General features: G+C 46.9%; 1 protein-coding gene across 3 annotated transcripts in view; it reads right to left on the bottom strand.

Moving 5' to 3' along the window:
• ATXN10 (ataxin 10) overlaps positions 1-15615 on the bottom strand; it is a 112937-nt gene that overhangs the window by 79743 nt on the left and 17579 nt on the right. For 2 of the 3 annotated variants that reach the window (XR_010302180.1, XM_064142826.1), the window contains exons 4-5: positions 2867-2963; positions 1450-1614 (exon numbers count right to left, since the gene is read on the bottom strand). Coding sequence is in view for 2 of the 3 variants with exons in the window: in XM_064142826.1 (XP_063998896.1) it covers positions 1450-1614; positions 2867-2963 (262 nt within the window). In the remaining variant the exon portion in view is untranslated. The remainder of the gene's footprint in view (positions 1-1449; positions 1615-2866; positions 2964-15615) is intronic. The other variant, XM_064142827.1, reaches the window with a different exon arrangement.

Raw genomic sequence — 15615 nt, forward strand, 5'->3', positions numbered from 1 at the left:
TTAAATGCATAACTGACAACAACATTTACTAGAGCAACCTTTAGCTACACAAATGAAAGCTCAATGGAATAAAACTACTGACAGAGTGGTTTAGAAGTATGTCATGTGCAAGACTCTCAAAGAAAACATCTTCTCTCTTGGTATAAAAATGATTGCATGTGGCACTAGACAACAGATCTGTTACAAAGAAAAACCCAACAACAATAAAACAAACAAAACAAAGCAAACAGATAAAAAAAGCCAAGCAAAGCAATGCCAAGCACAAATCCAGGCTGGGCAGTGCCAGGCTGCAGAGCAGCCCTAAGGAGAGGCACTTGGGGGTGCTGCTGGAGGAGAAGCTCAGCAGGAGCCAGCAGTGTGCACTTGCAGCCCAGAAAGCCAAGCAGAGCCTGGGCTGCAGCAGCAGCAGTGTGGCCAGCAGGGCCAGGGAGGGGATTCTGCCCCTCTGCTCTGCTCTGCTGAGACCCCAGCTGGAGTCCTGCATCCAGCTCTGGAGCCCCTGGGACAAGAGGGCTGTGGAGATGCTGGAGAGTGTCCAGAGCAGGGCCAGATGGATGTCCAGTGAATCAGTCAGGGCTGGAAGGGACCACAAGGGGCAGCCAGTGCCAACACCCCTGCCATGCCCAGGGACACCCTACCCTAGAGCAGGCTGCACACAGCCACAGCCAGCCTGGCCTCAAACACCTCCAGCCATGGGGCCTCAACCACCTCCCTGGGCAACCCAGTCCAGCCTCTCACCACTCTCCTGCTCAACAACTTCCTCCTCACCTCCAGCCTCACTCTCCCCACATCCACCTTTGCTCCATTCCCCCCACTCCTACCACTCCCTCACAGCCTCAGAAGTCCCTCCACAGCTTTTTTTGTAGCCTTCTTCAGATCCTGGAAGGCCACAAGAAGGTCACCTGGGAGTCTCCTCAGCTCCAGACTGCACAGCCCCAACTCTTTCAGTCTGTCTTCATAGGAGAGCTGCTGCAGCCTCTGATCACAGAATCAGAGAATGTCAGGGGCTGGATCAGACCTCAAAAGCTCATCCAGTCCAATCCTCCTGCAGAGCAGGATCACCTACAGCAGATCACACAGGAATGCATCCAGGTGGGTGTTGAATATCTCCAGAGGGGGAGACTCCACAACCCCCCCCGGCAGCCTGCTCCAGTGTTCCGTCACCCTCACTGTGAACAAATTCCTCCTCATGGTCACATGAAACTTCCTAAGCCACAAAGGAAAAATTAGGAAGAATTGAATGAATTTAAGAGGAAAAGAGCATGGTTTTAAAACTTGTCTAAATTCTCAGCAAAAAGGTCATCTTATTCTAGCAGCAATCAAAACAGTTTGCAAAAGGATGATGAAAATGATTACTAAACTAAGATTACTAAACACAGATATATTTTAACACAGAGATTTGCACTTGGAAGGCACCTAAAGAAGAAGGGGAAAAATAAAGCTACATACGACCACTCAGACTCCAACTGCTCTTTGTAGACTTTCAGGACACGAAGAGCCACAGTCAAGTTTCCCGGATCCAGGAATTCTCTCACTTTCTCTGGATCAAGGCAGGTGAACAGGACCATACAACAGTAGGCAACAACCTTCTTGTCACTGTATGTTAGGCATGTCCTTCAAGAGAAAACAAAGAGGAAGTTAAACTTGGCCCCAGAAAAATAGGCTAGTGGCTAATTCATCTCCTGGAATTGTTCATCCTTGCTGTCTTTGAAGAGAACCATGAGTTTGTCACTAAGAGGGACAGATGTCACTTGCAAAGGAAACCAGCCCGTTCCTAGGGGAGTGTCAAACTTAGCAGGCAATTTAGGAAACTAAAGCTAAGGTGGAGCTAAATGGAGACCCAGAAGTTGGATGAAACCATCACAGCCACCTGCTTCTATTATCATAAGGCCTTTCTGCATCTAGTGCTCTCAAGAAGGCTCCAAAACCACACCTGGAATGACTATCAAGGTGAAGGAATGTGCCTTTGTTACTAAGCTCACCAGGAAAGGAAAGACTATGTTCAGTGTGGAGAGAGACTGAGAGCCCTGGGGCTGTTTAGTCTGGAGAAGACTGGGAGGAGATGCTATCGGGTCTACAAATATCTGAGGGGTGGGTGTCAAGGGGATGGGGCCAATCTCTTTTCAGTGGCCAGCAGCAGTATGACAAGAAGCAAAGGGGACAAAGGGGAAAACAGAAGGTTTCAACTCTACACGTGGAGAAATTCTTTACCATGAGAGTGATGGAGCAATGGAAGAGGCTGCCCAGAGAGGCTGTGGAGCCTCCTTCTTTGGAGGCTTTCAAAACCTGCCTGGATGCATTCCTGTGCAAACTGCCCTAGGGGATTCTGCCTTGGCAGGGGAATTGGAGACGATGTTGTGTGATTCTGTGAAACAACACTGTCATGTGCTTGCACAAAATCGATTGTGCAGCATTTCCTTACACATAGGGCATCAAACTTCCAGGAAAACAGGCTGGTGACGTTAGGAGGGGGACACAGGTAAGGGAAGTCACAAAGACTAAGATGCTTTTGTAGATTCCAACCCACAGATAGTGAGAGGTCTGCACAGCAGCAGAGTGAATGAAGAGAGAGCCACGTTCTTCAAAATGAGTGTAACCACTTGAAAACACTACGGAAACAAAGCTGATATTTCAAGCTCAGAATCTGAAAGCTTTCTTCTGGTTTCTATTAAATGAAATCAATTTGCTGTTAGTTGAGAACAAGCAGTGTTTTAAAGGTCCTGAGTCCTGACAAAGAAATCAAACACATCCAGAGGAGATGGCCTCAACTGTCCCATTCCCACCAAAAGGCACAGCTACAACGTTCTAAGGATCTGAACACAACCACAGAAGTTACACTGGAAGAAGAACTTGCATCCATTCTTACAAGAAGAGATCTGGGAAAGCACACTTCCAAATGCTGTGCTGGGAATCCTTATTTCCTGCTGCAATGTTGCCAAGAAACTGGAGACTGCAACGAAGAGCTGGGACAAAAAAAAACAAACAGAAAATACATTAACAAGAATTCAAATAAACAGTAATAAACTTCATATAAATGACAAACTTCAGCATTAGAGATACACATTATGGAACCTGTCCTGATTAAGCTTTAGGTGTGCTGGACATTGAGAGTTGTGTTCTCTCTTCTGACACAATTAGTTTTACAAAGTATTAGAACCATAGAATCAAGCAGGCTGGAAGAGACCTCCAAGCTCAGCCAGCCCAACCTAGCACCCATCCCTGCCTAATCACCCAGACCATGGCACTAAGTGCCCCAGCCAGGATTGGCTTCAACACCTCCAGGCACAGTGACTCCACCACCTCCCTGGGCAGCTCATTCCAGTGCCAATCACTCTCTCTGCCAACAACTTCCTCCTCACAGCCAGCCTACACCTCCCCTGGCACAGCTTCAGCCTCTGTCCCTTTCTTCTGTTGCTGGCTGCCTGGCAGCAGAGCCCAACCCCACCTGGCTACAGCCTCCCTGCAGGCAGCTGCAGGCAGCAATGAGCTCTGACCTGAGCCTGCTCTTCTCCAGGCTAAACAACCCCGGGTGGGTTGCTGGGGGAGGTCTAGGCTGGATTTTAGGAGGAAGCTCTTGCCAGAGAGAGTGACTGGCATTGGAATGGGCTGCCCAGGGAGGCGTTCAAGAAAAGAGTTCATAGAATCATAGAATCAACCAGGTTGGAAGAGACCTCCAAGATCATCCAGTCCAACCTAGCACCCAGCCCCAGCCAGTCAACTAGACCATGGCACTAAGTGCCTCATTCAGTCTTTTCTTGAAGACCCCCAGGGACGGTGCCTCCACCACCTCCCTGGGCAGCCCATTCCAATGCCAATCACTCTCTCTGTGAAGAACTTCTTCCTAACATCCAGCCTATACCTACCCTGGCACGACTTGAGACTGTGTCCCCTTGTTCTATTGCTGGTTGCCTGGGAGAAGAGGCCAACCCCCACCTGGCTACAATGTCCCTTCAAGTAGTTGTAGACAGTAATAAGATCACCCCTGAGCCTCCTCTTCTTCAGGCTGCACACCCCCAGTTCCCTCAACCTCTCCTCATAGGATTTGTGCTCCAGGCCTCACCAGCTTCGTTGCCCTTCTCTGGACATGTTCCAGCACCTCAACATCTTTCTTGAATTGAGGGGCCCAGAACTGGACACAGTACTCAAGGTGTGGCCTGACCAGTGCTGAGTACAGGGGAAGAATAACCTCCCTTGTCCTACTGGCCACACTGTTCCTGATGCAGGCCAGGATGCCATTGGCTCTCTTGGCCACCTGGGCACACTGCTGGCTCATCTTCAGCTTACTATCTATCAGTACCCCCAGGTCCCTTTCCTCCTGGCTGCTCTCCAGCCACTCAGTCCCCAGCCTATAGCGCTGCTTGGGGTTGTTGTGGCCGAAGTGCAGAACCCTGCACTTGGCCTTGTTAAATCTCATCCCATTGGCCTCTGCCCACCCATCCAGCCTGTCCAGGTCCCTCTGCAGGGCTCTCCTACCTTCCAACAGATCAACACCTGCTCCTAGCTTGGTGTCATCTGCAAACTTACTGATGCTGGACTCAATGCCCTCGTCCAGGTCATCAATAAAGATATTGAACAGGACTGGGCCCAGCACTGATCCTTGGGGAACACCACTTGTGACTGGCTGCCAACTGGATGTGGCACCATTCACCACCACTCTCTGAGCTCTGCCATCCAGCCAGTTCTTGATCCAGCACAGAGTGAATCTGTCCAAACCATGAGCTGCCAGCTTGGCTAGGAGCTTCTTGTGGCAGACAGTGTCAAAGGCTTTGCTGAAGTCCAAGCAGACTCCATCCACAGCCTTCCCCACATTCACCAGGCAGGTAACCTGATCATAAAAGGAGATCAGGTTGGTGAGGCAGGACCTGCCCTTCCTAAACCCATGCTGGCTGGGCCTGATCCCTTGGCTATCCTGTAGGTGCTTTGTGATGGCACCCAAGATGACCTGTTCCATGACCTTGCCTGGCACTGAGGTCAGGCTCACAGGTCTGTAGTTTTCTGGCTCCTCCTTACGACCCTTCTTGTGTATGGGAATCACATTGGCCAGCTTCCAGTCTCTGGGGACCTCTCCAGTGAGCCAGGACTGCTGATAAATGATGGAGAGTGGCTTGGCCAGCTCAGCTGCCAGCTCTCTCAGCACCCTAGGGTGGATCCCATCCGGTCCCATGGACTTGTGAGGATCCAAGTGACTCAGCAGATCCCTTACTGCTTCCTCATGGATTAGAGGGGGACTGTACTGGTCCCTGACTCCATCCACCACTTCAGGAGCCCAGCTGTCCTGGAGACAACCTGTCCCACTAGTGAAGATTGAGGCAAAGAAGGTGTTAAGCACCTCTGCCTTTTCCTCATCCTTTGTCTCTATGTTCCCTTCTCTATCTAGTAAGGACTGGAGATTGTCCTTGGCCCTTCTCTGCCATTCAGATATTTAAAGAAACACTTTTTATTTTCCTTGGCAGCCGTGGCCAGCCTGAGCTCCAAGTGGGCTTTTGCCTCTCTAATTTTTCCTCTACAAGACCTAGCAACCTCCTTGAACTTCTCCTGGGACACCTCCCCTCTTTTCCAAAGGTGATACACTCTCTTTTTAATCTTTAATTCCTTCAGCAGCTCCCTGCCCATCCAGCCTGGCTGCCTCCCTCCTCGGCTCCTCTGCCGGCTCAGTGGCACTGCCTGCTCCTGTGCCTTCAGGAGTTCTTTCTTGAAGCAGGTCCAACCTTCCTGGACCCCTTTGTTTCTAAGGGCTATTTCCCAAGGAACTTTCTGAATTAGTTCCTTAAATAGGCTGCAGTCTGCCCTTGGGCAGTCCAGTGTGGAGGTTCTGTTGATGCCCCTCCTGGTTTCTCCATGTATTGAAAACTCTATAATTTCATGGTCACTGGACCCCAGGCAGCCTCCAACCACCACATCCCCTACCAGCCCCTCTCTGTTTGTGAGCAGCAGGTCAAGCAGGGCTGCCCCCCTGGTAGGCTCACATAACAGCTGGGATAAGAAGTTGTCTTCCACACATTGCAGAAACCTTCTAGACTGCTTCTTCTCTGCAGTGTTTAAGTCCCAGCAGATGTCTGGTAGGTTAAAGTCGCCCACCAGAACAAGGGCAGGTGATCTTGAGGCAGCCTCCAGTTGCTTAAAGAGTAATAAATCAACCTCTTCTTCCTGGTTGGGTGGTCTGTAACAGACTCCAACCAGGATATCAGCCTTGTTGGCCTTCGCCTTAAGTCTCACCCATAATGACTCAACTTGAACATCTTTGATTTCTACCTCCACGACATCCAGAGCATCCCTAATATACAGACCCACTCCCCCGCCCTTTCTCCCTTGCCTGTCTCTCCTGAAGAGTCTGTAGCCATTGATTACAGCACACCAATCATGTGAGCTATCCCACCACGTTTCAGTGATGGCAACAATATCATAGTTTTCCTCCAGCACCAGAGCTTGCAGCTCCTCTTGTTTGTTACCCATACTGCGTGCATTAGTGTACATGCACTTCAGCTGGGCTGCTGCTTTTACCCCTAGCTCTAGCCTACCATCCTCAGTTTCCTTTGATTTATCTCTGGTGCTGTCATGTTTAACCCCCTCCCCCTTTGTGATGGTTTGGGGGTTACCCCGCCCCCCCACACTTTTGAATTTGCCCCAGCTAACTCAGACGGACCCTGGGAATATAGATGAAGCAATTTATTTACAGCTAGCAGAATTTACAAGCAGCTATTTACAATATATACAGTTATATACAATTATATACAGAAATATACAAAGGATAAACAATACAAAAGCACAACTCCCCTCCCAGAAACCAAGGTCCCCAGGAGGGGCTCTCAAACCACCCCAACACCTCCCCCCGGCCCTCTCAACCTTACCCCAGTTCTCAGGAAGAAGAGAGGTGCAGCCAAGAGGTTAGGGAGCAGGGTTAGTAGGAGCAGGGTTAATGAGATGTGACCAGGTCTAAGGCCAAAGCAAGAGAGAGAAACAAAAATGGAGAAAAAGTCTTTCTTCTTCCCAGAGTTCTCAGCGTAACTGTGAGAGAAGTTGACATCAATTGTTTTTCATTTCACTGCCCGTTATCTAGTTCTGTTACCAAAACATCCCAGCTTGCTTCAAACTAGCACAATCCACCCCTGTCTACTTCGCTCAGAGTATCGCTGAGAATTATCCAATCTAATCTAAACCAATATTTACACTAAAACAATATATACAAGTTCAGTTCACACTTCAATCAGATGTAGGTGATTCAAAAGCTCAGAACAGGGACTCCCAGGTGATGTTGGGTTCGTGCTCACATACTGTAGATTTTTCTCAGTGTTGGGCGCCGATGTTACCTAGAACAGAAAACTCCTAACAGCTTGAATTTAAACTCTCTCAGCTAAAGTTAGATTTCTCTGTGGAATACACTGAATTTCACCATTCTCCTGCATTACCCAGTATGTATGACCAGGACCTTCAGCAGAAACCACCCCTCGGACAGGTTTCCCTTCGCCCGAAGGAGAAAATACCCAAACAGTTTTCCCTAACAGATTCTTCTCATGTACAACAGGAACTTTATCACCGTCTACTGTTTGGACCAAATCTGATTGTGCAGGTCCTGCTCTGTTTACTGAACCTCTACTATTTACCAACCAGGTAGCTTGTGCTAAATGTTTGTCCCAGTTTTTCAGAGTTCCACCCCCCATGGCTTTTAGGGTCGTTTTCAGCAAACCATTGTAGCGTTCAATCTTCCCTGAAGCTGGTGCATAGTAGGGTATGTGATAGATCCATTCAATACCATGCTCTTTGGCCCAGTTTTTCACAAGATTATTCTTGAAATGAGTACCATTGTCTGACTCAATTCTCTCTGGAGTTCCATGTCTCCACAGGATCTGTCTCTCCAAACCAACAATGGTGTTACGTGCAGTAGCATGTGGAACTGGATAAGTTTCCAACCATCCAGTGCTGGCTTCTACCATTGTCAGCACATACTGCTTGCCAGAACGAGATCGAGGTAAAGTGATGTAGTCAATCTGCCAGGCTTCACCATACTTGTACTTTGACCATCTATCACCATACCATAAGGGCTTGATTCGCTTAGCTTGCTTAATAGCAGCACAAATGTCACAGTCATAGATGACTTGGGTGATAGCGTCCATGGACAAGTCAATTGACCTATCACGAGCCCATCGGTATGTTCCATCTCTGCCTTGATGTCCAGATGAGTCATGGGCCCACCGAGCTAAGAACAACTCACCTCGGTGTTTCCAATCAAGGTCAATGTCAAGATCAGAGTTGGTATCAACTTGAGCAATCTTAGCAGCTTGATCTGCCTTCTGGTTGTGTTGATGTTCCTCAGTGGCTCTGCTCTTAGGCATGTGTGCATCTACGTGCCGCACCTTCACTGGAATTTTCTCCAGCCGTGCATCAATGTCCTGCCATAGATCAGCACACCAGATAGGCTTTCCTTTCCTCTGCCAACCATTCTTCTTCCAGTCCTTTAGCCAACCCCATAGAGCATTGGCTACCATCCACGAGTCGGTGTAGAGGTAAAGGATAGGCCAATTCTCACGTTCAGCCACATCAAGAGCAAGTTGAACAGCTTTTACCTCAGCGAACTGACTGGATTCTCCTTCTCCATCTTTCATTTCGGTAACTCTCCTGGTTGGACTCCAGACTGCTGACTTCCATATTCGCTTGTTCCCAACAAGACGACAGGAACCATCTGTGAACAAAGCATAGTTCTTTTCCTCATCAGAGAGATCACCATAGGGAGGAGCTTCCTCAGCACGAGTTATTTTCTCCTCTGGAGGTTTGGAACAGTCTGTGCCTTCCGGCCAGTTGGTGATCACCTCCACCAGACCAGGTCGGTCAAGATTACCCATTCGTGCTCGTTGGGTTATCAAAGCCATCCATTTAGACCAGGTTGCATCTGTGGCATGATGTGGTGATGAACCTTTGCCCTTGAACATCCAGTTTAGAACTGGCAGTCTAGGAGCTAAAAGCAATTGTGACTCAGTTCCAATCACTTCAGAAGCTGCTTTCACTCCCTCATAGGCTGCTAGTATCTCTTTCTCAGTTGCAGTGTAATTTGTCTCTGAACCTCTGTAACAACGTCCCCAGAAACCAAGAGGACGACCACGTGTCTCATTTGGAGCTCTCTGCCAGAGACTCCAAGTTGGACCATTGTCACTGGCAGCCGTGTACAGAATGTTTTTAATGTCCGGACCAGATCTCACAGGTCCCAGGCCCACTGCATGGACTACTTCTCGCTTGATCTGATCAAAGGCTGCTTGTTGTTCAGGTCCCCACTCGAAATTGTTTCTCTTACGAGTCACATCATGCAGAGGTTTGACAATCTGACTGAAACCAGGAATGTGTAGTCTCCAAAATCCCACCACACCAAGAAAAGAAAGTGTGTCCTTCTTACTGGTGGGAACTGCCATGGTAGAGACTTTGTTGATCACATCCTGAGGAATGTAACGGCGACCATCCTGCCACCGCACTCCCAGAAACTGAATTTCTCTGGCAGGTCTGACTTGGAGCATTTGTATCCTTAGGGGTCTGAACTGGAGCTTGTGAGTTCAAATCTGCCTTGCTTTTAACAGGAGGATTTTGGTTCTGGTCTGCTGGCTGGGGGTTCGAATTGGCTGAGCTGGTGTCATTAGGATTTGGACTGACTGGGCTAGCGTTACTAGCACTAGTGGGATTGTTTGCCTGTCCTCCTGGGATGCCTGCCAACCCTGAGGTGTTTTCATTTTTGCTAGGGACATTCTGATTTTGGGTACTTGCCTGTGCTCCGTTGTTTTTGTTATCATTGTTATTGTTTACGTTAGCGGCGGGTACACTGGCTGTGTTCCCAGCACTTGGAGAAGGAGGGGCAGAGGCTGGCAAGGGGGAAGCCGATGACTGTGTTCCCTTGTTTTGCTGTGAAAGAGACTGCTTCTGAGACACAGAATTTTTCCTAGCTCTTACAGAAGCTGGTTTTGAATTTTTCACACATAATGCCAAAATTAATATGAAATTTAAAACTACAAGAGCCAGTATAATGCCCAGCATCCCTGCCATGCTCTGTTTCGAGTAGAAATCCTTGCATGGATTTGGCATTTCAGTTTGGGGCTGGATGACCCTCATGAGAGCAGTAGATAAAGCAGACTCTCGATTGATTGTAACATTATTGACAAAAACTCTTGTAATATCACTAGTAATATTCTCAGTGACACTAAAACCAGCATAACCAAGAATGAAATCACCCCAGCTCCAGAACATGTTTGAAAGCTTAACTTTAGCCTTCTTAAAAACTACATGAAGCAAGAAATAACCAATTTGATCTTTGATCCAGTTGTACACAAAAAACCCGAAAACAGGCCACACAGCAATCCCCACCAAGTACAATAGCTGCTTGATTAGCTTCATCTTAATTCCCAGAGCTAATTTCCACTCACTGAAATATCTAGCCCCACGTTGGGAAAGCCAATTAAAAAAATGTGATGGTTTGGGGGTTACCCCGCCCCTCCCACACTTTTGAATTTGCCCCAGCTAACTCAGACGGACCCTGGGAATATAGATGAAGCAATTTATTTACAGCTAGCAGAATTTACAAGCAGCTATTTACAATATATACAGTTATATACAATTATATACAGAAATATACAAAGGATAAACAATACAAAAGCACAACTCCCCTCCCAGAAACCAAGGTCCCCAGGAGGGGCTCTCAAACCACCCCAACACCTCCCCCCGGCCCTCTCAACCTTACCCCAGTTCTCAGGAAGAAGAGAGGTGCAGCCAAGAGGTTAGGGAGCAGGGTTAGTAGGAGCAGGGTTAATGAGATGTGACCAGGTCTAAGGCCAAAGCAAGAGAGAGAAACAAAAATGGAGAAAAAGTCTTTCTTCTTCCCAGAGTTCTCAGCGTAACTGTGAGAGAAGTTGACATCAATTGTTTTTCATTTCACTGCCCGTTATCTAGTTCTGTTACCAAAACATCCCAGCTTGCTTCAAACTAGCACACCCTTCCATTCTAGTTTAAAGCCCTCTCAACAAGCCCAGCCAGCTCATGTGCCAGGGTCCTTCTCCCCTTCTGTGATAGTTGTGTCCCATCTGCTGATTGCAGTTGATTGGGTAGGGCTGGGTGCTATTTGAACTGGCTGAGCTTCGAGGTCTCTTCAACCTGTCTGATTCTATGACAGAGCTGCTGTGTCCCCTCTACCCTGGGGACACAGAGAGAGATGTACAAGTATTTATAACAAATCAGACTTTCCTGACAGCCTGAAGAGCTTTGAAGTGAGGCTGTGAGCTTTTAAGTAAGCTTGTGAGCTTTGCAAATCTAAAGAGCGGACTGCAAGCCAGGATACAGACCACCTTTGGTTGCTTGTAAACAACAGCAGAAGGTTTTCTGCCAGATTGCCAGCTCTGAATGGCAACAAAACCTGCAACTCAGCACAAGGTGTAGACCTCTTTTACTACAAAACGCTGCTTTCCACCACCATCATCCGGCCACTGACTTGCTTCCTTGTGGCTGCAAGTTAAAGCAGCTTCCAGTCATAAAAAGAGTTATTTGCCTCTTCACCACCATGAATCATACCACAAATACTGATGAAAATGTATTTTCCTTGGACAACAGTCTGTCTAGACTACTCAAGCTGAATGGACAATACCTCTACTGGCTCTGTTGTTTGCAGCTATTAAAATAGTGCTTGGCATTTTACTTCTGTAAATAAAATGAGCCTCCAGCTACTGGTTTTGTTCCTGCCTTCACACTGCACTTGCTGCACTGCAGATCACTAACCCACTTTTACCACTGCTGTGTTTAATAACTTTCTGTTTCCACTCTTCACCTCCACCTCTGGAAGCAAGTAATGCCCCTCAATATTTTATCTTCCCCTTCAGAAATGTCAATTCTAATATTAACAGAGCATTCCATGCACTGACTGAACAACCACAATGTTCCTGGAAAATAAACATCAACACTTTGTTCTTGCAAAAAAGGCAACAAAATTCCCACTGTGCAATTAAAAATGTGGACTTACAAGGGGAATAGAAAGGAGCTGCAAGGAACCATCAGACTACTCATCAAATTACCCTCTGATGAAAATTAAGTTCTAATGAGGTCTCATAATGGTAGATAAAAAAAACCACAACAACCAAAAACCCAAACAAAAACATCCATCAATTATTTCTGTTTACCAGAGAGTCAGTTTGATAGTCCACCACCTGAGATCAGTTTCATACAGGTCAGATTCACACAGCACTAGCAATGCTTATTAAATATAGTAACAACACCATTCTCTTTGTCTTATAATCATAGAATCATAGCCTCAAGCAGGTTGGAAGAGCCCTCCAAGCTCATCCAGCCCAACCTAGCACCCAGCCCTAGCCAACCAGCCAGACCATGGCACTAAGTGCCCCAGCCAGGCTTGGCTGCAACACCTCCAGGCACAGTGACTCCACCACCTCCCTGGGCAGCCCATTCCAGTGCCAATCACTCTCTGACAACAACTTCCTCCTCACATCCAGCCTGAACCTGCCCTGGCACAGCTTGAGACTGTGTCCCCTTGCTCTGTTGTGGGTGCCTGGGAGAGAATATCTTCTGCTATTTCACTTGCACTGGGTTATTTCTAAAAAGAAGACCTAAGTGTGTTCATTCCTTCCACACATTAAGGTCCAGAGTCATAACAAGTAGGATCCTGTTACATCCCCACAAGCAGCAAAAGCACATGCTGTGCTAATTTGAACCTAGCTGAGAGGAATTAGATGCTAGGCTGTGAAAAGGAACCAGTGGTGATGGCTGCTGCACTCACAGGCTTACTGAGATGGATAAGAACAAGAACAAAACCATAGATAACAGAGTTGCTCTCTGTCTGCCTGCACTTCTCCTTCTAACCTACTGTCTGTAACTAATCCTTCTGCTTCCTAACTCCCCTGGCCAATTCTGCAAAATCACTTTGAACATCAGGCAAAGTCTGGGATAAGGCAGAGCGGTGGAAGGGAGGTTGGGAGCTCCTTCTGGGGGCTCTGGTTTCTGGGAGGGCTGCTGTGTTTCTGCATCACTTTTTAACTTGTCTATTACTGTCTATAGCTGTATAGATTGTAAATATATATTGCCTGTATATTGTATACATATATAAATGTATTTATATACATATATATGCACACACTGCTCGTACATTGTGATATATACACACACAGTGCTTGTACATTGTGCTAAGCTGTGAATATAAAGTTTCATTCTTTAATGAATCACCTAGTCTGGGTGATTTTAAATGGGGAAGGGGCAGGTAACACCCAAACCATCACACATGCCCGAGATCACTCTCCTCTGTGAAGTGAAACACATCTAAGTGCTTTCAGGCTTGAGAACTGCATTTATATGCTTCCTGCATGTGTTAGGGACGTAATTTTTTTTTCTTGTATCAACCAAAACCAGTGAGGCCTAAATCTATCAGACAATGTCTCTTTAAAGACCCTGCTCTAGCAAAATCAGCAAGTTTGAAGTACTGGGGAGTCTCAGTCTGGACTTAAACCATGCCTGGAAACCAAGAAAAATAAGAAAGAGGACTGGCCACCCACTGTGTGTTATTTGTGGTGTCTAACCATATGGCACACTACTCCATACCTTGCACAGGTCTAAAGAAAAAGACCATGCAAAACACTAACCCATAGCGTGAGGGAATTTCTCCAGTTACTTGTGATGGCATGCTATGGATGTTATTGAACTCAGCCCAAAATTTCCACTCGGATGCTTCTGTTTTCCCTAGGAAAGCTGAATGGTCTTTTTCTGTCACTCAGTTTTTTTCCTTGGATCACTTATGCTTTGCATCTGGCTAATAAATGGAAGTGGTGACACAGCAATGACACCCAAAGAGTTGAGAGAATGCAATGGGTAACTTTAAGTAAGTGTAACTACTCAGACTTTTATCCAGAGGGGTGACAGAGAGTGATTGGCACTGGAATGGGCTGCCCAGGGAGATGGTGCAGCCGCTGTGCCTGGAGGTGTTGAAGCCAAGCCTGGCTGGGGCACTTAGTGCTGTGGTCTGGGTGACTGGACAGGGCTGGGTGAGCTTGGAGGTCTCTTTCAACCTGGTTGATTCTATGACACTATGACAGTTTACCAGAAGACAAGCAGCTGTCTCACATGGTTTTCTTTGCCTGAATCTTCCTCCAGCTCCTTTCCACTTTCCCTTCCCTTGAAGGAAAGAGTATAGCACACTCAGACATCTGGGGGAGACAATTCAGTTAGGGCATTTCCTTTCAGGACATATGAAAACAGTTAAGCTTCTTTCTACGCTATATTTAGGATGCTCTGTCTTTAGTAAGACCCCTGCATGAATAGGTTTGTTTGCCTCATTCTTCCTACTTTGACCTTATGATCCTGATGGGGAAAAAAAAATCAGCCTAGATTTGGTCACAACCTTTAAGAACATAAATTAATCTTTACAAGAAATGTATCTTTTCTATCTTCTCCTCCATCACAGCCGCAAGATAAGGGGGAAGACCTGCACTATGCCCATCGTTGCTGATAGCCACACAATCTATTTGGGACAGTAAATAAATTACCAACCCCTACTGATGCCTGCCCTTTTCTGGCCCAACCTTATGAAAAATGCTTGAGGTAAAGACTGGTTCCTCTTCCTGCCTTTCATGTAGAAGGAAGCTAGAAAAAGACACTGAGCAGCTGCTGCAAGGTGAGATGGCCAGAAACATAATGACTCTGCTCACACCAGCACTGCCCTGTGCAGCTGCCAGCTCAGCACACAATATCAGGGTAAATAAAACCCACCACAGCCTCTCCAGAGTAAGGAAAAGGCAGGGAACTAATCCTCCAGCTATAACAAACTAGTTATTTTATTCTTCCTCACACCTTAACAGTCATCTTAAATCTACAGGTATTTCCACAGGTTTTCATTCACATAAATGTATGCAAAATTGAAACCTGCCTCATTATGCATCTTGTTGATGTTACTCGCTGGTAGGGAACAGCAAAGAGCAAGGAAGGAAGGAAGGCAGGCAGGAAAGAGCTTATAGAACACTGTTATTTAAAAGTCCACAGAAATCTAGGCATTACTGTTCATTTCAAGCCCCAACCAAAGTAACCAGAAACCATTCTAATTAAATAGACATCAGCAAACTCCTATTTCCTTTGTGCTCCAAGTGGGTATCAGTCCACATTATAAAACCACGATGCATGTGTCATAAATCAGCAACAGCTTGGCAGCCTGTACTAGAAAGCATCCAGACTGCAAAAGAAAGAAAGAGGGAGCAAAACAACTGCACACACTGCCTAACTGCAGTATCAGCAAAAAGAAAAGGGAAGCCTACTGCCCTGCTGCTTGTTTTAACTTCTAGGATATTAGCTCAGGTTAGTCTCTTTCCTAGAAGGAGCAAAATGGTTTACACTGGCTCCGAGGCATTCACCACCTGTCTCCCAGTACAGCGACCATGAGCACCACAGAAATGACAGTTCTGATCATCAGTGCAAGCAGTACTGAACTGTGGTGACTTAAGAAGCTTTCTGTATCAAAGTCTGCTGCCAATGCCAGCCCCATCACCAGAATCTGAGAGGCGAACTTCATCAGGCTGGATCTGCTCTGCAGTTCAAGCTGTACCTCAACATGCTGCTGTCCTAAGGCACTTTTACACGCACAGTCCACAGCAAACGAGCAAA

The sequence above is a fragment of the Pogoniulus pusillus genome, chromosome 4 (genome assembly GCF_015220805.1).
Source record: "Pogoniulus pusillus isolate bPogPus1 chromosome 4, bPogPus1.pri, whole genome shotgun sequence".
Classification (NCBI taxonomy): domain Eukaryota; kingdom Metazoa; phylum Chordata; class Aves; order Piciformes; family Lybiidae; genus Pogoniulus; species Pogoniulus pusillus.